This window comes from Trematomus bernacchii, unplaced genomic scaffold, assembly GCF_902827165.1.
Source record: "Trematomus bernacchii unplaced genomic scaffold, fTreBer1.1, whole genome shotgun sequence".
NCBI classification, from domain to species: Eukaryota; Metazoa; Chordata; class Actinopteri; order Perciformes; family Nototheniidae; genus Trematomus; species Trematomus bernacchii.
This window is the reverse complement of record NW_022987617.1, coordinates 233990-255442: the sequence shown is the minus strand read 5'-3', so window position 1 is coordinate 255442 and position 21453 is coordinate 233990. Positions and strand designations below refer to the sequence as shown.

At 43.1% G+C, this 21453-nt stretch overlaps 2 protein-coding genes across 3 annotated transcripts in view; one reads left to right on the top strand and one right to left on the bottom strand.

Annotated features, from left to right (window-relative positions):
* The window catches only part of cdk10 (cyclin-dependent kinase 10), a 15846-nt gene extending 10197 nt beyond the window's left edge, over positions 1-5649 (top strand). Inside the window, exons 10-13 of the mRNA XM_034132669.1 lie at positions 2093-2216; positions 2314-2453; positions 4005-4057; positions 4144-5649. Of these exons, the coding sequence (XP_033988560.1) occupies positions 2093-2216; positions 2314-2453; positions 4005-4057; positions 4144-4238 (412 nt within the window). The 3' untranslated portion in view covers positions 4239-5649. The remainder of the gene's footprint in view (positions 1-2092; positions 2217-2313; positions 2454-4004; positions 4058-4143) is intronic.
* Positions 5329-21453, bottom strand: vps4a (vacuolar protein sorting 4 homolog A). 2 transcript variants are annotated; one of them, XM_034132667.1, is made up of 11 exons: positions 21218-21453; positions 20579-20690; positions 20342-20486; positions 20202-20263; positions 12824-12943; positions 12447-12603; positions 9224-9372; positions 9008-9089; positions 8170-8389; positions 7120-7260; positions 5329-6873 (listed from the first exon to the last, which is right to left on the bottom strand). In XM_034132667.1, the coding sequence occupies exons 1-11, from the start codon at positions 21236-21238 to the stop codon at positions 6772-6774; spliced, it is 1311 nt and encodes a 436-aa protein (XP_033988558.1). In that variant the 5' UTR covers positions 21239-21453; the 3' UTR covers positions 5329-6771. The 2 variants fall into 2 exon arrangements, with proteins under 2 accessions (XP_033988558.1, XP_033988559.1); XM_034132668.1 differs by lacking the exons at positions 5329-6873; positions 7120-7260 and adding an exon at positions 7799-8000.

Here is a 21453-nt window from a genome sequence, read left to right as displayed (position 1 = left end):
CCGTTTCAACGAGCGTTGGCTAGCAGAAGACAAATACAAGCCATGGCTAAGACGAGGGTCAAGCGAAGCCCAAGAGGAGCCTCCTGCAAAGTGTGCAACAATAACGATGCGAGAGTCTGCGCTGACGAGCCACACACCACACGAAAGGTACGCTGTCGTAGAACATTTTAGATTAGGCTATCGTTGCATGTAAAATACATGACACTTTTCTCTGTGCGCGGCAAAATGGCTTCACTAGTCTGGCAGTATTTTAAGTGTCCGAAAATGACAATAAAATAGCGGTATGCAACGTGTGTGTGAAGCAGAAATCCTGCAGCTCCACCCGCTGTGACGGACCGGTGAGCGGAGCAGAACACACATTAAGAGTTAGACCTAACACACTTAGCTATTTGATCTACCTCTGGAACAAGCTAAACTAGTTATAAATATATTTATTCTTCACTGTCGGGTCACTCATTACTGGATCAGTGAGCTGCATGAGATACTGACAGGCTGTCAGGAGAGAGAGAGAGGGGGAGAGAGGAAAAGAGAGCGCTTCCGCTCATTTCTCCCGTGTTATTATCCAAAGTTAATGTAAACTTGAATAATGTACTTCATTTGAATGTAACAATTATGTTGGTTGTTGTTTGTGGAAGCGCCAGTGAATGAGCCCCATTAACTGAGTTTTAAACATCACTTTAAATGGAAGATCCCCATAGGCCCCGCCCACTCGATCGGATCGGCGATCGGTATCGGCCGATACTGATTCCGGCGATCAGCCCCAAAATTGGCGATCGGAGCATCCCTAATAATTGTATCTGATATGTTTTATAATGATTGATCATTAAAGTGTTATCAAAGCTGGTAAAGTTGCAGCTAGTTTGAATGACTTTGTATACTGCAGGGTAGCTTGTGAATTTACTCCAGGTGGAACTAAAGTCTGATTTAACACTTGATTATATTTCACATCATTCATCCACATCTGTGAAGTAACTAAAGGTATTAAATACATGTAGTGGAGTACACCATGTACCTCTGACTTGTGTTTACTGCCAACCTAAAAGTACCTCAAAAATAGTAATCAATAATGTATTGAAAAGTTATTTGGCTGATTGTTTTATATTGGCTCAGCCAGGTTATATGGGATGCCCAGTCTACGTACAGATGGGTCACTCATTTTGAAATTTTAAACTTAGTTTTGTTTTCTAACATTTTTAATTTTTCATCCTCATGTAGAATGCTATTATGAAACACACATTTGGTTGTTTATAGCATAAAGAAATAATCATTTGAGTGTAAGTATGTAATTTACAACAGCTGTAAGATGCTTGAAAAGTGCTTGAATTTGACTTTGGAAAAGGTGTAAGAACCCTGGGCAAAGTACTTGAGAGGGAGAGAGAGAGAGAGAGAGAGAGAGAGAGAGAGAGAGAGAGAGAGAGAGAGAGAGAGAGAGAGAGAGAGAGAGAGAGAGAGAGAGAGAGAGAGAGAGAGAGAGAGAGAGAGAGAGGAGAGAGAGAGAGAGAGAGAGAGACGAGCTCTCTCTCTCTCGTCTCTCTCTGCTCTACTCTCTCTCTCTCTCTCTCTCTCTCTCTCTCTCTCTCTCTCTCTCTCTTCTCTCTCTCTCTACTCTTCTCTCTCCTCTTCTCTCCTCTCTCTCTCTCTCTCTTCTCTCTCTGCTCGACTCTCTCGCTTCTCTCTCTCTCTCTCCTCTCTCTCTCTCTCTCTCCTCTCTTTACTCTCTAGCTGAGAGACTCTCAAGTACCTGAAAACTGTACTTAAGTATATATTTGATTACTTCACATCTGTACTTTGATCTGTTAGTGTGATAGACACTGAGAAATGTTTCAAATGTTCGTACCTGCCCACAGATTGCGGTGGAATGGGAAATTGAACATGCAAAATAAGTCATTGGCATAAAAACATAGTACTTCACCTCTAGTGTCCTTGTATGTGAGGGGAGAGTTATAATATCATCACCCCGCCACTCTCAGGTTCCTAAGCTTTATCACCAAAAGAGACTTGTCACACTATTCTTACACACAACACCGTAAGGAGCCAATAGGAACCCTCTGTTTGAAATACCTGCTGACACTGAACAGCTGATGTTCTGCAGGGCAGTGGGCTGCATCCTGGCTGAGCTGCTGGCCCACAAACCTCTGCTCCCAGGAGCCTCAGAGATCCAGCAGGTGGACCTGATCGTGCAGCTGCTGGGGACCCCCAACCAGAACATCTGGCCTGTGAGACCCCCGCTCTGAACATCTGCTCATATTGACATATCTGTCAGGTCTGAAGATGTCAAAGGAATATGCTAAATTGTTTGTGTGTGTGTCCCAGGGTTTCTCTCAGCTGCCCCTCATTGGTCAGTACAGTCTGAGGAAGCAGCCGTACAACAACCTGAAGAATAAATTCACCTGGCTGTCTGAAGCCGGACACAGACTGCTCAACCTGCTCTTCATGTACAACCCACAGCGCAGGTACACACACACACACACACACACACACACACACACACACACACACACACACACACTCTTACACATGTGGGGACAGGATAGTCTATTTTATATGTCAGAGTTAAAAATAGAACAGGTGTAAATATATAATCTCAACTAAAATCTGTTGTTAGGGAACATTAAAGAGCAAGAAGACTAGGGCAGGATCCTTATTTCACTTTTACAGCCAAATTGAAAACAAAGGCTAACTCATTTAGAACACTCGTGCGTGAGTTCAGTTCTCAAGCACGTATGTAAATGTACTTTGTACAGCTGCAAATAACCACATTAATGATGCAGTGTGATGCCACTGTTGGGTTTGACAGCAACATGTAGGTCTTCACTTATACAGATGAATGTGCTGGAGGAAACATTTTCACCAAGCCTGCCAACCAGTGAAGTGCACTCATATATACATAATACAATGAAATAAATACTTGCCATACATCAATACTGCCACATTTGCAGAGCTCAGCTGCAAACAATCTGTACATCTTGAACAAAGGGAGAGACAAGCTCAGCCTCCCCTCTGATTGCGCGACCCCTCAGAGACTGAATGCAGTGCGGGCGTAAAGTCGTTCCTGTCACCATCTCTGTCTTTAACCAATGTGATGTTAGTCGACCCCTCTTCACGTCCTGGGCTTCCTGATCCCAATTATTTCACGTATGTGTAAAATATATATAGGGTTGCTGGTTATAAAACTGCCACAGGGGAGGCAGTGACCACATCTGCCTCACTGGGGGGGGGGCTTCAGGGCACACGTAATTAACGCTTGCTCTGCCTGCTAGTGCTGTGGAGCAAACCCCACCTCTCCTTTTTTTTCTCTTTCTTATTTTCTCAAGCAGATTGCATTCCCACATTTTTCACTGGCCTGAAAAAACCCGTCAAAAGTTGTCTTTGGTTCAAACAAACTGTGGGGCTGATTTGAAACACTGTTGACACTCGATCAATAACTCAGCATTTCTCCGCTTCAGAGAGAACAGTTGAGCTCACTGAATACACACATGTTGTCTCTGTCTGCTGACTCATCCTTCCATTGGTGTCACAATGATGCTGAACACAGGTGGTCATTTCTTCTATAGAACTCATTAGAGGATGGCTTCTGTCTTTCCTAATCTGCCCCTGTGGCCCTTATCTACTGTGCTCTAAAGGGCCCATGCAGTATTTCCTGGATATCTGTAGGCTTCAACAATATTCTTATATATATCAGGAATTCAAAGTCAATGTTCATTTTTCTTTGTGTTTGTACAGACAGAGATCGAAATAACGTTTCCAACAATCCCGAATACAAAATACAATTATACAAATATGTATACAAATATGTCAATATCACTCAAAACTGACTAAAATACAAGCTGATTCTTCACAACTACTGTGGGTAGGGTGGGCGGTTCTCTGCAGGATTGTGTGTGTGTGTGTGTGTGTGTCGGTGTGTCTTTTAAAGAATGTAGTTGAATACAATTTTAACTAAGTTAAACAAATTGTGTGACTGAAACATCAATCATGTTTTTATATGTGTGCTCCTGATGCAGAGCTACTGCCAAAGACAGTCTGGAGAGTTCCTACTTCAAAGAGAAGCCTCTACGTGAGTGAAAGATTATGATATGCATCATCAGCTGTTTCCCTTGCCCTCTGACCCCCCCCAACTCATCTCTCTCTACCTCTCTGCAGCCTGTGAGCCCGACCTCATGCCCACCTTCCCCCACCATCGCAACAAGCGGGCCGCCCCCCCAGCAGAGAGCCGCTCCAAACGCAGCAAAGTATGATGGGAGATGGAGTTGATGAGACACTCAGAAATGACCTTGTGCAGGAGGAACATTCTCAGGAACGGATGTTGGTTTCTGTTCACAACGAGTGCATGGAACGTAGATCTGCTCATGGGGAGATGTTACTGCTAATGCAAACAAGTTCAACTATTGGTCATTCATTTTCATCCAGCTGAAGCTGATAAGTCACACTGGCTGCGCTGTGTTCAGTATGATGACACAGAGGTCATCTGAACATGTAAAAAGGCTATGAGGAGCATTATTTTTAGCTATACTTCCTAGTTCTCGCATTGCTGCCAAGGCCTTTGCACAAAAGAAGGGAAAGTAATGAAGACGGAGTTGCCTTGACAACAATGCTGAGGCATTTTGTACTTTGTTTCGAGCATTTGTCACATTTGAGATGTTCTGTTATAACGGTCTCTGCTGTTCTGTGATCAGTTTGGATCTTAACATGAGGATGAGACTGAAAGGCATGACCAGGAAGAAGAAGAGGCTTTAAAGTCTGACGGCCTGGCATTATACACTTTGAGTTAAAGGCAGATTCTTCCAACTCAAAGAAAATTAGTTTTTGGCAACAAAAATGGGATGGAATGAAATGGCAGCTTGGTCTCATGTTTGGTCCTCACAGCCATCTGTTTGTGTGATGACTGTCAAAGTGACCTTTGGGTGAGGGTCATCCCTGAATCTGCTCCCTCATCATAAGTTGTTATAGGGATAGTTTGCGTTAAAAAAAGCTTTTCTGCGAATTAAATGACAAAATGGATATCACTCTGTGTCTACATGCTAAGCTAACGGCCTGCTGGCTGTGGCTTCATATTTACTGAACAGAGGTTATCAATCTTATTTTCTTACTTTAGGCTAAATCAGGGATTTGTTTTCAAATGTCAAAGTAATCCTTTTGGAGCCTCAGCTCGGCTAAACGTACTGTAATAATTAAGCAGGGGCTTCCTTAGCAGAAATCACTGAGAAGCGGTTGACTCCTGGCTGTCTGCAGTCACATTTTTGAGTTTGGTATATTTACAGAGCCTCTAAATGTCTTTAAACTGTCATCTGTAAAACATAATAAAGATGTCGTAACAGCAACTGTGCCTTTTCCTTTGAAGTGTCAGTTTATTGAATGCAGGTTAATCAGTAGTAATGGTCAGCGGCAGGTTAGTTCCCTCACAGGGACGTCCTGACCTCACACTGAAGCAAACAGGAAGTCCCGTCAGTCCGCAGACAGGCCTGTGATCAGCAGAGGTCAGAGAGTACAGACTGACTGGTCCTGCTGTACAGCTAGCTTTCTTTGTCTGAAAGCTGACAACAGGACAAATACTAGCTAAGCTTGTGAAGGAAAGCCCTGAACAGACGGTACTGAAACAATATGGTGATGTCTTGAGTTGAAGCATATTCACCTCCCAAAATAACAGAAATCCTTCACAAGACATAAATAAATACTTAAAATGTAAACATACGGTATCCCTATTCATCAGTCAAGTTGTATAAACAGTGGTCTGTTGAATCATTTATGGTAGAGAAAACTAAATCAAAATGTTAACAGATGTGCTTGGTTGATTCTCTTTAACAGGAAGTGTTCAGCGTACTGAACAATCTGAAACTTAAATAGATGGAAGTCCAAGAGGGAAGTAGTTTGAGCTGCTTTAAAAGAAAAGTGAAGCCGAGGTTCAAACTTCAGTCTTAACCTTAGAAAATGGATTTAGAGAGCTTTCCATCACATCACATGATCTCCATCAGCAGCCCATTAAGCCCTGCTAAAGGCTGTTTAGCACTATCTGCTGAGAAGAACATGTGATACGACCAAATCAACTTCGTTGTGAGATTATTTTCTGAAGAGCTACTGGAGACTTAATAAAAACATATTTTTCAAGTTTTTGGATTGAGGAAATGTAGTGTTTGGCTCTTACTCAAGCACATCTCTACTGCTGTAGATATGAAATATGAACGCCTGCAGACAGCTGCAGAGGGACACTGAGGCAGCTTTTTGATTCACTTCATCAAAATACATTAAGACAAACAAGTTTCATAAAAACAATTAGATGCAGTCACACACTCGCATGCCTGGCAGGAGAACTCTTCTTCAAATGTCAGTCCTTCATTAAAACCCAAAGCAAAGTGCACACAGGCAGAAAAATGTACAGTCCTTCAGAGAGGGACAAACTATCATTCAGATCTGAAGCAGCCTTCCTCACGTCTAAGCACAAAGTTGTAGTGGATACATTGGTGCGGCTGCTTTGTAATGGAACAGTCTGAAATGGGGGGGAAAGAGCTCTATAGTCCAACTACCAAATCACAGCATGGTAAATAATGTAGCAATCTGTCAACTTCCTCCAGGGATTCAGACCTTCTGGAGGATCAACAGGAGGATCACATTTCTTGCCATGTCTTTGTTCCAGTCTTTTATTTTGAAATCCATGAGGAGGTGAACCGAGCGCTGAGTTAGAGGATGAAGCTTGTGGGACGGAACAGCTGATGGGGGGGGGATGAGAGTTGATGGGAGCAGTTTGACTTCTGGGGGGGGTTGGAGCCTTGTCTCTCAGCCCTCCATCCCAAAGTCCTCTGTGAACTTCTGGACCTTCAGCAGGTCTTCAGTGTTGACCGTGGGCCGGGTGGTGGCCAGGGAGCGCAGCATGTCCGACTGAAAGGAGAGGGGACGCAGGACAGTTAGCTTCACGTTGTTTTCCATCAAGCAAGATTATACGACATTAGACATCACACTGTGGAACATTTTGATGAGCGTTGTGTGCAGCTAAGGTAAAGTAGAAAAGAGACTGATCACACTAAAGTAATTGATGAATAACGGGATATTATTGTGCATTATCAAGCTGCTTAAGTGAATACTCGATTCTGATTGGTCAATTTGAACATTCAATATGTATCTCACCATGCAGACTATAGGCTCCAGCAGCTTATGACTAGGCACCTCCATCCAGGTCATCTCTATGGCTGCAGGGTCGCCAGGGGAACAAGGGGTCAAGAGGTCGTCCACCGTCAGCTGGTTGTTGCTTCTGGACGGCCCTCGAACCTGACGAGTCAGAACAGGAAACAGAGATCAGTGTTTAAGGATAATTAGTAACTATAACAGGAAATTGACTGAAATGGCCTCTTTAAAGTGGACGTATTATGCTATATTTGAAAAATATATTGCAGGGCCATACCTATACAAAACATGTCTGGTATTTTAAGCAAAAAACTTCACAAACAGATCACCCATTGTAGCCATGCCTCATACTGCTCATACCCCTCTATTCCAGTCCTGTTCCAAAAAGGCTGATTCTGCTTTAAATGGAACGGCTGCTGCTAGCCACGCCCCTTTGTAGCGTCACGCTCCTAACCACTTCAAGCTTTATTTCTGAAACAGTATGGAGCTCAAACCTTTCTCTCCCGCAGGGTTTACCGCAAGGAAATTACGTTACACATATTCTCTCCAGTACAGTGTTAGCTCTGAGGGTTAGCATGCTTACTAATGTAAACACAGACCATATTACTCCCAAAACACGCATTGTTTCTGATACAGCACATAGCTTGACATGTTCTTTCTTAAGTCTTTACCACTGTGCCATTATATGTATTATATATAACAACTTTACTCTAAGTGCCTCCTGCAGACATCCTGCTGAATACACAGACACACAGCTGCAAGAGGGGATTCAGCTAGACGACTGTATATGGAGACGATAGGTTGGGACGTGTCGCGTGTGCCGGATGTCCCCAATGACGTCATAGGAGCCAAAATTCTGGATCTGCTGGTTTGCACACCTGTTTCTTTTGTGGGTAAGGAGGAAAAGAGAGAGGGTTGTGTTTTCTGACACTTTGTGAGTTCCCTGACACACCGGGGACACATATTTTTGTGTGAAAGACATCAAAAAGTGCATTTTGCATAATAGGTCCCCTTTAAGATTTTTGTTTTCCACTGGCTTCCAGAAGATATCACCTTTTTGAAGTGGGTGGCAGACTGGACCTTCCTGACGGGCTGCATGAGAGCGTCCCTCACGATGATGCTGATGTCAGCGCCGGAGTACCCCTGGGTTTTGTGGGCGAGCTGCCGCAGGTCAGGCTCGCTCAGGCTGTGAGGCGTGTTCCCCAGGTGGAGGCGGAACATCTGAGCCCGAGCCGGCTTCTCCGGCAGGGGGATGTAGATCCGCTTTTCAAACCTGACCCCCCACAGAGGAAACCCCCCTCTCCATCAGTGAGCAGCTTCACACACATTTAAGCCTTGTGCCTCACTGGGAACATGCATTTTAGATTTGATCATTTTGACCTTGTGAATGCATATGGCTTACATTTTGGCAAGTTATTTTGTTTTTTGGAAGTTTAACCTAAACCCATATAATACGTTTATAACACTGTGTGTAGGCGACATGAAGTAAAACAAAGATGTCCCCATTAAACCACCATTTCTGATCCTATGGTGCTGGTACACTCTCTTCCTGGTTTCCACTAGGGGAAATACTTCTGCACAGTGTGTTGCATCAAAATCCATGTTACTTTTCATAGCTCGCTTAAAATGTAATTCTATTTTGTGAGTTTTTGTGTGGCACTCACAAACTACCAAGAGATGTAAAGACTAAAGAAGATGAATCTGTTATTATAATAACAGACTATGACCATGCTGCAGTTGCCCAGACTCACAGTGTTTAGAGTGGACACACAGCTGTTGTATAAGCATGGCATAAGTGTCTCTTCTGACTGACAGAGAATCATTTGCTTATCTGAATAATAATAACACTACAGAAGTCATGGTGAGGCAAACACACGGAGTGACCTCTGACCTTCTGCGGATGGCGGCGTCCAGCACCCAGGGGATGTTGGTGGCCCCGAGCACCAGGACCCCATCGTTGTTGTTTCCCACACCTGCACAACCACAGAGCTTCAGTCAGCTTTTCTGTATTCGCTTATTGGCATAACCTGACCTTGGTAAAGTACACACAACATTAGAATAGTCTAGACGGCACAGCGTTCCCTGTGCAGTGTCAGGTGTGTCTCACCCTGCATCTGGACCAGGAACTCCGTCTTGATGCGGCGGGCGGCCTCGCTCTCGTTCTCGTTCCTGGAGCCGCACAGCGAGTCCACCTCGTCGATGAAGATGATGGAGGGCTTGTGCTGCCGAGCTAGGTCAAACAAGTTCTTCACCAACCTGGGGGGGGGGGGCAGGGGCGGAGACAGATTGATTGCAATATTAGAGGAGGAACAGTCCTTCTAAGGCTGCAGCCACACGAGGACGATAACGGTCGTATCTGCTAGAGTTCTCTATCAGATAGACGGTTCGGCCACTCGAGGCCAACATGGCAACGCAGAAAACAATAACAATAACGATAACGGGTCCCAAGGTGGGTAGATCTGCGGACGAAACGCTCTGGGGGGCCAAACGGCTCTGTGATTACGCCCTATAACGGTCATTTCGAGCCAGGTCCCGGTATCTCACAGGACAGTGCACCCAGCAGGAGCTGAGCGGAACAAAACACACACTTCAAGTTAGATCATCACCCTTAGCTATTTTAATGACCTCTCAAACTACCTAAACTATGTTTATTTTGACTGTCGGGTCACTCATCACTGGATCAGCTGCTGCATGAGACCACGGATACTGACGGGCTGTCAGAAGAGGGGGAGGAAAAGAGAGGCTCCGTCCTCCGTGTATTATTCTTATATTATTATATAGAGACTCTGAGGGCCTAAGATATTCTAAAAAATAATATTTGAAAACATAAAAAAATAAACTTTCATTAGTTTTACCAAAATAACTTGATTTAATTGTATTTAAAATAACATTTCCAAATAAATAAATCCTTCGAATCTGCCTGTTCAGTTTCTGTTGGAATGTGAAGGGTTAAATGAAAGAAGCTCGTCTCTGCGAGTTATGTGAAGACGGGAGAGCTTGTTGGTCCCTCTGTACATTCACAGAGGGCCAGCTATAGTAACTCAATGAGAGAGTAATGTCAAATGACAGGACAATTGACCAATCATATCCTCCCTCTAAATGGGTGGGCTTTATTTTCGCGGACTTTATGACAAGATCCGCCCGCTGTGAAGTTTATGCATGTGTATAAAATGGTGCAGTGACGCGTCCTAAAACCCGGAAGTAAGCTGCGCATGAGTTCCCTCCACACAAAAACAATGGGATTTCTCCACAGGGTTTTGGAAAATAGCTGGAAATAAGGTCTGTGGAAAACGAACCTGTTAGATAAATGCACGTTTTGTTCAGCCGGATCATATCCACATGTCTACCCTACTTTTATTATTTTCGAATAAATCTAATCGATAGATTTATGATTAGTATAAGTTCGTTCATGATGGCTCATGTCAGTGATAGTGATGACATCGTTGTGAAATTATTAACCGAGTCATTTTCAAGATTGAGTTACAATGATAAACTGGAGTGGCAAAGGATCAGCTGCATGACCCCGCCATCAAGTGCTTCATCCAAAAGGACAGGAGGATGGACTTTGTGTTTAAGTGATTTGATCATCAAAGGTAGGCCTAAGTCATTTTCAATGTGGGCCGCCGTGCCGACGCAATTCATTTGTAATTGTTACTTGGCTGTGGGTGCCCTGTGATGATAGGTGTTTACATGGTGTTGTTTTGTGTGGTAGAGGGCCGCTGTCATTGATGCGTTTTGCACCCCGGGCCGTTGTTCTGATATTCCGCTGAAGTATACGCTGTGACGTAATAACTCTTCTTTTTCGAGGGAAGGGGGCCTAGGTATAAAAGTCACGGCTCGCCACTGTAGTTAACAGTCTACGATGATGGCTATGGTGCTAGGGTAATAAAGTGTATGTTAGGGCTGCACGATATATCGTGTCGTGACGATAATCGCGATATGCGCATGCGCGATATTCACATCGCGTGGACGTACGATTAAAAAAAAAAAAAAAGGATCTTTTAAGGATCTACCGCTAGTCTTGAGCACTGTAAAGATAACCTGTTAAATAGTATTTGCCAGGTGTCTTTAATTGTAGTATTCTCTAAAAACAAGTTGTAATGATAAAATCCCCTCAAATGTACTCGGTGCCAGGTAAGAAGATATGGTAGAACTGTATGAGGCACTGCTGCTCCTTCACTGCACAATGGCCTAATGTTGAGCTTTACATCTTCTGTTGCTCCACAGTGAAGTACATCCGCGAGGTCTCTCCGCTCTTCAAGAAGCCGTCCCTGGTGGCCGAACTGCCGTGGGATGGCGTCCGCCCGCAGTCGCCTAGCTACAGCGGCAGCGAGGACTCCGGCTCGCCCAAACACAGCTCCCCCCCCCCCCAAAGACAGGAAGGTCATCAGCCTGAAGATGTGCTTCATCAGCAGGAACCTCACCATGCCAGACCTGGAGAACAGGTACGCTGGGACCTCCTCTGTGTGTGTGTGTGTGTGTGTGTGTGTGTGTGTGTGTGTGTGTGTGTGTGTATATGTGTGTGTGTATGTGTGTGTGTGTGTATGTGTGTGTGTGTGTGTGTGGGTGTTTGTGTGTGTGCTTTTAAAAAAAAAACTCAAACACGTCATGTTACAATTCTTTTGCTGCTTGCTACAAAAGGAAAACTCGCGTGGCTCTCATGTCAGGGGTACTTGAGTGAGTGACATGCAGGCTCTGCATGCACAGCAAACCACCAATCACAATCAAATCTCCAAAGCAAACGGACTCGGTGATTAAAGGTAAAAACACTGAATAAAGTAGTTTCATGTGTTTCTCCAGGGCAGTTCGGCGCTGCTAACCGAGCTAGCTCAGCTTGTTGCTCTGATAACTTAAGATCCAGACGTCCGTGACTAAAATCCTTCATCCGGTTAAATATAGTTAAAAAAATACCAATTGTATAGCATTAAAGTTCAAGAAAGGATGGTTTGCGGAAAAGAAAACGGTCTTTTCTTCAATTCCTGTATGTTTTCATATCGCAGGGGAAAAAAAATCGCAATGTCAGTTTTTTTCCAATATCGTGCAGCGATGTGTAAACTTTGGATAAATCGTTAGCAAAGGGCTGGATATCGAACTGCTGACCCACCGATTGGTAGACCTTCATTCATCAATCTACATGCAGGGAGGTACGGGTGCTTTGTTATGTTAAGCACAGGGGCATTAGGGGTAGGGTCATTGGTTGTTGGGGTAGTTGTGTGTAACTGGTGTGAGAGCAGTGGGCTGAAAACACAACCCGTCTCTATAATAAAGGTGTCTTTCCCAGCTTAGAGTACAGCTTCAGACTACAGACCCCCGCCCAGGAAGAGACGTACTTCTCACTCTCTCCCAGCCACTTGGACATGAGGTCTGAGGAGGAGACGGAGAAGAAGGTGGAGTTGTTGGCCTCTGTGGCCACAGCCTTAGCCAGGTACGACTTCCCCGTGCCTGGGGGGCCAAACAACAGGATGCCTCTCCACGGGGTCCGCTTGCCTGAGATCAGAAGACATGTTGGTCATGAGAGGGAACTATCTAACAGAGGTAATGATAAAATACTATTTGACAGCCTTGAAGAACATCTAAAGTGAATTACATAATTCTATTACATCAAGCTGATATCCTGATATCCGCTCTGATATTAATGTTCATTTTTGAATGTAATAACTCTGCCATCCTTCTCACCTTTTGGATCATTGTATGTGTCAGTGTGTACCTGTGAAGAGGTGAGGGAACTTGATGGGCAGGATGACGGCTTCCTTCAGAGCCTCCTTGGCTCCCTCCAGTCCGGCCACGTCGCTCCACCTGACGTTGGGCTTCTCCATGACGATGGCCCCTGCACACAGCAGACAGAAACTCTTTAGAGGTGAACTTACACCAGCAGCTGTCTAACATGGACGCTTTTTGGTATCTATGGAGCTAAATACTGGCCAAAAGTTTTGATCATTTGAAAAAATTAAGATAATCTGAAAGTTTTGATCCTGAAATTTTAAAAATAAGATGATGGATCCAAACTAATAATAGGTGTATGAAAAGTTTTTCAGTTAGTAGTAATTATTTGGAATAAACTGTGTATTCTTTCACATTTCCCTTTTTTTTATAGATTCTGTTTCTTTAGTTCTTCTTATTTTCAGCTGCAGATTTTATACTTTCAGATTCAGAACTATTATTTCATATTTTCAAATGTAATTCTTCAGTTTCAGATGTCAGATCTTTAGATCGTATTTCTTAACTTTCAGACTTTTGGCCCAGATGTGGGAGGCGGGCCTTAACTGCAGGGTTAAGGGGTTTGAATCATGAGTGACAGCAAATTAAAGCTGAAGCCCTTTCTCAGCCATGTTGCCTTCAGGGATGGTAGGAACTAGTGAGCTCTTTTGGTTCGTAATAGGAAACAATCATATATGTCATCAACACTCAAGAAACACTGTTTGGTTATTAAATTAAACAAATAACCATATTGTATCAGTGTAATTGAAAGTAACTTCTATAAGAACCTCTCATAACTCATCTTATAGACTTCTCTTTAGACACTCAAAATGTCAAGTCACATGACAACAGATCACCAATAAAACCACTAGACCAGTGCTCAACTTTTTTTTTTTGGGGGAAAAAAGTCCAACTTTTATTTTGAAGGCCCGCTGTGCATGCAGTAGGCGTTGGACTGGAAGTACTGGAGACCATACACGGTTTTGAAAACTTCTGTCACGTAGTGATCATCTTCTCAATAAAACATCTTTGCTGATGTTTTTTCGAGTCTTCTGGCCAATCAGAATCAAGATTGTTGCCGGAAGTCCCCACGGAGAATAACTTTGCGGTAGAACTGTTCTTTATACATCCATGGGTACAACTTCAGATACAAATGAACACATAATGAAATATGACCCCCGGTTTGATGATTGACAGGTCACAGAACAATGGGAGCTACCTACCCTTACCCACAATTTAAAGTAATTCACACAGACTCTCTCCTCTTTGCTCTTCTCTCTGTGTGGAGCAGCAAGTTCAGCTGTCAGAACAAAGTGAAAAACAAACAATGGCATCAAATATTATTAATATGTCGGGTAGTAATACATTTATTTATTTTCTTCTCAGAGTGTACCAGAATGCGTAGTTTATATGTTAGTATTTCTAAAAATCTCCTGGGGTTGGGTTTTCAGCATGTGATACAGTTCAGCTTTGATTCCATCATCTCATTAGCATACTCTACAGGAGGGGTAACATGAGTGTTTCAAACTAAACGATGCAAGCTTGATACACGCTTCACTGGATTACTCGAACCACGCTCCAAGCCTCGGCGCAGTACGTAACATCACAACTAATCGTATCCCTGTCCTGTACATATTCGTGTTTTTAATGGTATGCTTATTCTTCCTAACTCATCACGGCTTCTCGTACGTATGCTTCAAGTTGCAATGCTTCTTTCAGAGGTTTCACTCCATGCAAGATCAGGGGTAGGGAGATCAGACCCTATAACACAAGCCCCAGCAGCTCATTCCAGCTAACAGGAGCCATACTCCATGCCAGTGGTTCCCAAACTTTTTGTGCCCAAGGCACACCAAAGGACAAGTACAAATCTCAAGGCACACCTATTGTGCAAAATAGCCCTTATAACACGTGTTATCACTCATATCATGTAAAATATCTGTAAATGTGCATAATTATTTACTAATGCCAAATAAAATGTGACAAAGACAACTATATTACTCATGAAATATTTATTAACGAAATATTTCAGAAATTAAATTTGAAACTTTATCAAATTAGGCTTCATCAAAGCAGCAACACACTCATTTAAACCAAACAGGTCACAAAATTAAAAATGAGGCAAAGACTCAGCAGAAATTCAGCACAGAGAACTGTCAATGCAAGGAAGCTGCACTGTCCATGGGCCTGAACTACAAATTATAAATGTAACATTTCAGCAATCAGCATTGAAACATGTGCTATTGTAAATATTTTGCCGATTTACAAATTAGTGAGATACATGTGCCTGTCGGGGCGCGCAGATTTTTTTAATCCTTGGTGGCACTGAGGAGAGGGCCACTCGCAAGTCCTGTTCAACAGAGAGCCGTGACCTCCTGTTGTTCTTCATGTAAACCAGAGTAGAGAACCGAATCTTGTCTGTGGATGATAAAATGTTTTCATTCCTGCCCTGAAGCTTGGCGTTTAACTCGTTGAGATGCCCAAATATGTCTGCGAGGTAAGCCAGCCTGGCGCACCTTTCATCCGCGAGCTTGTCTTTATGTGGGACAGCGTGTTCACGTGAAAACTCCAAAAGCTCTTCCCGAAGCTCATAAAGACGGGATAGGACTTTCCCCCGTGACAGCCAACGTACCTCTGTGTGGAGGATCAGGCTTTGGTGGTCGGCTCCCATCTCGGCGCACAGCTGGGAGAAGAGGCGAGATTTCAGGGGCCTTGATTTGATGTAATTCACCATCTTCTCCCGTAGTATGGCTTTCCATTTCTTTGCAGAAGAAAAACGTCTCTTTGATAGAGTCAGCATCAACATATCTGACGTTTGCCAGAAGTTGGGCAGCCAGTATGTCAGTAGATTCGTCTATTTGTAGGGAAAATCTGCCGCTCGCCTGCAGTGCCATAAGACCGGTAACTTTCATGATACAGTCTGCTGACAGTTTTTTTCCTCTTTTCTTTCGGTGGTGGGTTGTCGGCAGTCTCTGCACTGGTGGTTGGTGGTTTGCTCCACACAAGAAAGCGCTCCATTTTCCCTCTTGCGTGTTTCTCTGTTTTAATGTTGTCCTTCAGCCTTCGATGTGTCACGGTCTTATAATTCCCACCTGCAACTGCGTTAACAGCGAAATATGGGGTTCTGTGAGGATTTTTTTTTTAAAGAATTGTTTTTAGGTATAGAGTTTGCCTCTGTATTATGAAATGAGTGCATACAAAGTACTGATATAGTAAATTAAAAAATAATTATTTTTTGTGTAATTGTATATTGCAATAATAACGTATGGTTGTCACAAAATCCCACGGCACACCCGGACTTGCCTCACGGCACACCGTTTGGGAACCACTGCTCCATGCAACATAAGCAGCAGCTCAGCCGAGCTAACAGGAGTTCCACTCCATGCAAAACAAATATTGCTAATAAAATCAAGCACTAACGTTGGGGAGTATGCATCCCCAACGTGGCCCAAAGTTCTCTCGTTAATATCAGGTTAGTAGTATCCCATCAGTAAACACATGCGGGCCGGGAGAAGCTCTCCCTAAACACGGCTCAACTTCATTGTCAGTAAGACCAGGCCAGAGAACACTTAACAGATACGTCAGCAGCACCTCATACTGGCCGCAGCTCACTTCATTCTAACTGGTTTCCTTCTCTCTCACTGCATATTTTCTGTCTAACCCTCGTCATGTTTTCCATAGACTCGCCGCATCATACAAGGTAAGGTATATCACGTTCAGTGCAGCTCTACTATTGTAAACACCTCACGGATATTATCGTAATGATTCATTGCATCGATCATTCATCATTCATTGTTGGGGGTTTTTCTTTCCTAATAGGCTTCTCCTCCCCTAAATCATCACAGCATGATGGGGTCTAATCTCCAACATATATATTTCCCCTTGTTCACACGGCAATACATATGTTTTACACTAACAAACTAAGTTCTCTGATGAATGAAATCAGAGAACTCTTTCTTTCAATGTCTCCCCTGTCAGCGTTGTCAGACAATACAAGCGAACAGGAGTTCACTTCATGCATCATGATCATCATAGAAGTCAGGGAACTTCTTTCTCAGCTAATGTCCAGTAGAGTTGGGTGACTCCTGATTCATCCGGATCTTAACCTGGACCCTAGTATGACCTGGGAGTGACGAGTCTCCCCTCTCATTAACCAGAGTCTTGAGTCCTACACCCGGTGATGTACAAATTAAAACTATAATTGCGTCTCTCGCTACTCTCCCGATAACATGTAAATAACTTTACAGCGTACCCCAGTCCATCTGCCTAGCTTTAGCAGTAGGATAGCTGCAGACATTATTGTTTGATTCAGGGGATGCAGATCAGTGAACTCCGCGGACTCAGAACCGTAACCGTAGCAGATCCAGACTCATCATACAGTACACGAGTCAACAGCAGACTCAGATTCGCTAATCCTGACTGAATCAAGGTAACTTCCTTCACTAACAAAGCAGACTCTGAATTTGAGCGACGAGTGAGTCAGCGGAACTCAGACACAGATTCGGTGAGCGGACCGAATGAGCGGATTGCTCCACACAGCGCGAAACAGCAAACTCGTTGGTTGGTCTCGTTTGGATTTCAGACTCAGTGAGCGTCAGCTGTTCGTGATAACGCATTCTGTACACAGATCATTGACGATTTCACAGTCAAGTCTAAGAAGCCAAATCCAGCAATTAAGACACAAACATTGTCAGATCATGTTTGTGTAGCGGAGGTTAATGTAACGTTGGTTTAATATGCTTGTGAAATGCAAATATCAGTGGCAAATTACAATACACAAACAGTGGACTGCCGCCCTCACTAGTTGCTCTATATGTATGTTTGAAGTTGGAGACTATGAGCTCCTGTCTCACCGGTAGGATCCTACGCTCTTGGCGATGCTGACTCATATGACTCAAAGGACTCGTATGATCCGGATCTCTTCGATGACTAACTCAGAAGACCTCGAGTCAGTAAAAGGATCCGGATTAGCTATCTTCATGTCCAGCAGCCTTCATACACGGCTGTAGTTCAAGATCTTATCTATATTATTTATATACTTTCTGCCTCTCACTGCATAAGTCTCTGTCTAACTCTCGATGAATCATTTCATCAGATTTCTTGCCATCATGTAGGTAAGGTCCTACGTTCATTTACAAGGCTTGTTCCACTCTGGTAAACCACTGGCTCACCTCACTAATGTATTTTCTCGTATCATCATATGATCAACATTTACTATTTCGAGGGGTTCACCTTTCCTAGCCATCTCCTCCTCTCTTTTAATCATCGAGTCACATGGGGTCTAATCGCAAGTATTAAGATAGTTAATACTCCAGCAGAGAGAGCGAAGGATCGGCGGGCCGGAGCTTATTACTGTCATAATAGTCACCGACCGGTCAAGCTCTCAGCTTCTCCGTATCAAGCTCTATGCCGACTACTTTCTCTGCCTCACTTTGACGCATGTATTATTTGCTTGTTCGCATTGTCTCTATTCTCGTCTTATTCTCAATCATGTCTCAGCAGAATCCACGCTGTGCTGGACTATGGTGATCTGCTTTATACGAATGCACTGCCCTTTACCTGAACAAGTTAGATGCCGCCTATCACAGTGCACCGAGATTTGTTACTAATCGTAAAGCACTGACTCATCACTGTACCCCGTAATAAGCTATTGCCTGTTATCACATGATGTGGTTTTGTTACATGTGCCGAGTGCAAGGACTGTCTTCGGTACGAAAGCTTTTACTTGCGCAGCTCCCCTTGCTTGGAACAGTCTTCAAAAAGATTGAAACTGAGCAATTTGGTCCACTGCATGTTTTTAAAGCTTGGATAGGTGCAATGCTATTTGATACTGTTGGTACTTGTCATGTCGATAGGTATGTAAATGTGGCCCTGTAAATATGATGTATGATGTCCTTTATTGTTTTCTGTCGTTCATGTTTTCATGTCGTAACCTACTTGCTGCAGGTCTCCCTTGGAAAAGAGATCGAGGATCTCAATGGGACCACCTGGTTGAATAAAGGTTTGAAATTAAATGAAATGCCACCTGGTAAGTTAAGATCCTTCGTCAAGTGGCCCGATCTCCTTCTCTCATTCACTTTCCTCCTTTTTGGGGGTTCCCTATATGCTCACGGCTGCATTTCCCCTTTAGATATACGATTTCAGGATCGGGGTCTAATCCCCAAAGACTTAACATTTATCATATGACATGTGTCAATAAATGTTCTTTAAACTAAATGAAGTCTCTCCTGATTTAACTGGCTAGGAAACAGGCATAAGAAAGGACCTCTCGGTCGTTTACTGAAGGACATTCGGGTCATGTTTCCCTGATTGAACCACCAAGAGCTCACCGACTTCAGATATGAAGAAGATGGACGTTTCAAGATAGCCCCTGTTCATGCCTCACATCTATTATCATTACATATGAGTCAGGAGTTTTTTTCTGAAAGATAAATCCCTGATGATCTATACGCAAGTCATTTCAGTGCATTTGATCTGTTGTGGTCAAGTAAAAATCACAAATAATTCAACAATATAAACATGGTATGATTTACTATTAACTTACTATTGCCATGTATCTTGTGTCTTTGCCGAAAAATGTTATTGCTTTCTTATGTGACATATGTGAAAATGTGATCTTGTTGGCTTTGGATTATAAATTAAAGTTTGTTAATATTATGAATGAGTTATCTGAAATGGTTTGTGAGCTTTAAGATAATACTGTATGATACATAAAAAAAAGTCCTAACTAAATAATTGATAATTGAAATTAAGTCCAAAATGATGATCTAATTTGCATTTGTAATATTGCCAAATACATGATGCCTAAATAGACATAAGGGCAGACTTTATTTGAGGGATCACAAAGATGATTGATGCATGAGCACCAAATGGTTAATAAAGGTGATTTCACATAGGCCATTCATCATATGTTATTTATCAGTGTCAACGACGGAACAGGTCACCACTTTATTTGAAGGGGCACAAACATGATGAAGTATGCTTAGTCCATCATGATTACAACACTTGGAATTGCTGTGACTGGTCAGTTTTGGAAGAAGACATGAACATCATTAATAAATCAGAAGTCATGATGATTGAGAGACCTTAGTTGATGCATTCATTAAGGTATTGTTCCTGCATTAAGTCATGCATGAGATACTATTAATCCTTGTACATTACTGATAGTTCATGAAGTACTACATGAATGAATTCATGCTTTTTCATGCATTAAGTCATGCATGAATTCATGATGATTCATGTACCCTTACCATAAAGTGTTACCAAATATATATCCCAAAATCAAGTATATTTCAATTGTATCAGTGGACTACGCTGATACAATATGATATATGGTTGTCAAACATCTTATGAACCTGTGAGGAATATTTGCAGCCTTCACATTTACTCACCCATCAGTTGCTCTTGCAGCTTCTTCTTCTCTGGATTCTCCCCCTCGCTGTCACTATCACTCCTACAGACACACAGAGGTGAATCAAACACAGTGGATCACACAGATTTGAACATGTTTCAGGGCAGGAAGCGTACACACTTGTCATTGCTCTGAGCCTCCTTGACGGGCTTCTTGCCCTGCTTGTCTTTATTCCTCAGATAGTCTTTGAGTTTCTCCGCTCGGTCCAGGTACTGCATACACTTTGCTCGTAAGCTCTCCTTTGCCTTGTCACTGTGGGCCTCATCTGAGGAAATGACAACAATAATGTGAATGAAACATTGTAACAACAGAAGGGTATCAAGCCAATTCAAGTGTTCTTCCGGCTGCTTTACTCACATTTGATGGCATGTAGGAAATATTCCACAGCATGCTGGTACAGTCGCAAGGCCTCCTCATAATTCTTCGCCTTGTCTTCCTCTGTGGCTTTGGTCACAAGATCAATCGCTTTCTGGAACAGATGGACAGAAATACAGTCAGAGGACAGATGTAGGCCTCACATGGGTTGGGGTGGACACAGAAATAAAGGAAAGGAACACAGTGTCATTCTCACATTCAACACTGGAGCTTCAACTGAACAAAGCACAATATATACAACTGAAGTCTCTCTCTCAGTCTACAAAAATAACCCACTATTCCTCACCTGATCTGCGGTATGGCTTCTTTAGAACCCATAAACCACCAGTGGCTTTGACATAAGTTAGCAATCCACAATTTAAAACCCCTCCCTATGATTAATAATAGTATTATTGTATAGTAGTTAACTGGTACAGTAACGTTAACGTTTGAGGTTGTTAAGGCTCATGTTTTGGAACAATTTAATGGAGGAACTGTTGACTCAGTTAACTACACCCACAACATCAGCGGGCTTTAGCGTCAGCTGTTTTGCTAGAAGGTTAGCTTACATTGAAGTTACTGTATTGTATTGATGTCCAGTGCAAGATAACTGTACTGGCTAACGGTACTGGCTAACGGTACCTGTAATGTTGACGTTGTCATTTCATCTCCCTCTTGTGCTCGCCTCTGACGTTTCTATCCTCTTGCCCTACTCCAAAGGCGGATATGTGAATACATGAATTCGTTAACAGCCCTGTGTTGTGTCGGTACCGACTGTTCTTTACATGACAAACAGAGGCTAATACGTTAGCTTGCTAAGCTAATATGACAGCTCTGCATCGACCCGACACAACCACAAGCTAGCTGATGGAGACAAC

Coding starts and splice junctions, on each gene's coding strand:
- vps4a (XM_034132667.1), bottom strand. CDS start 21,238: ATGACAACGTCAACATTACAG. Junction 12,944..20,201: donor GCTGCAAGAGCAACTGATGG/GTGAGTAAATGT, acceptor TGCTGTGTGCAG/GGGCCATCGTCATGGAGAAG. Junction 9,090..9,223: donor GTTCCTGGTCCAGATGCAGG/GTGAGACACACC, acceptor GTGGTTGTGCAG/GTGTGGGAAACAACAACGAT.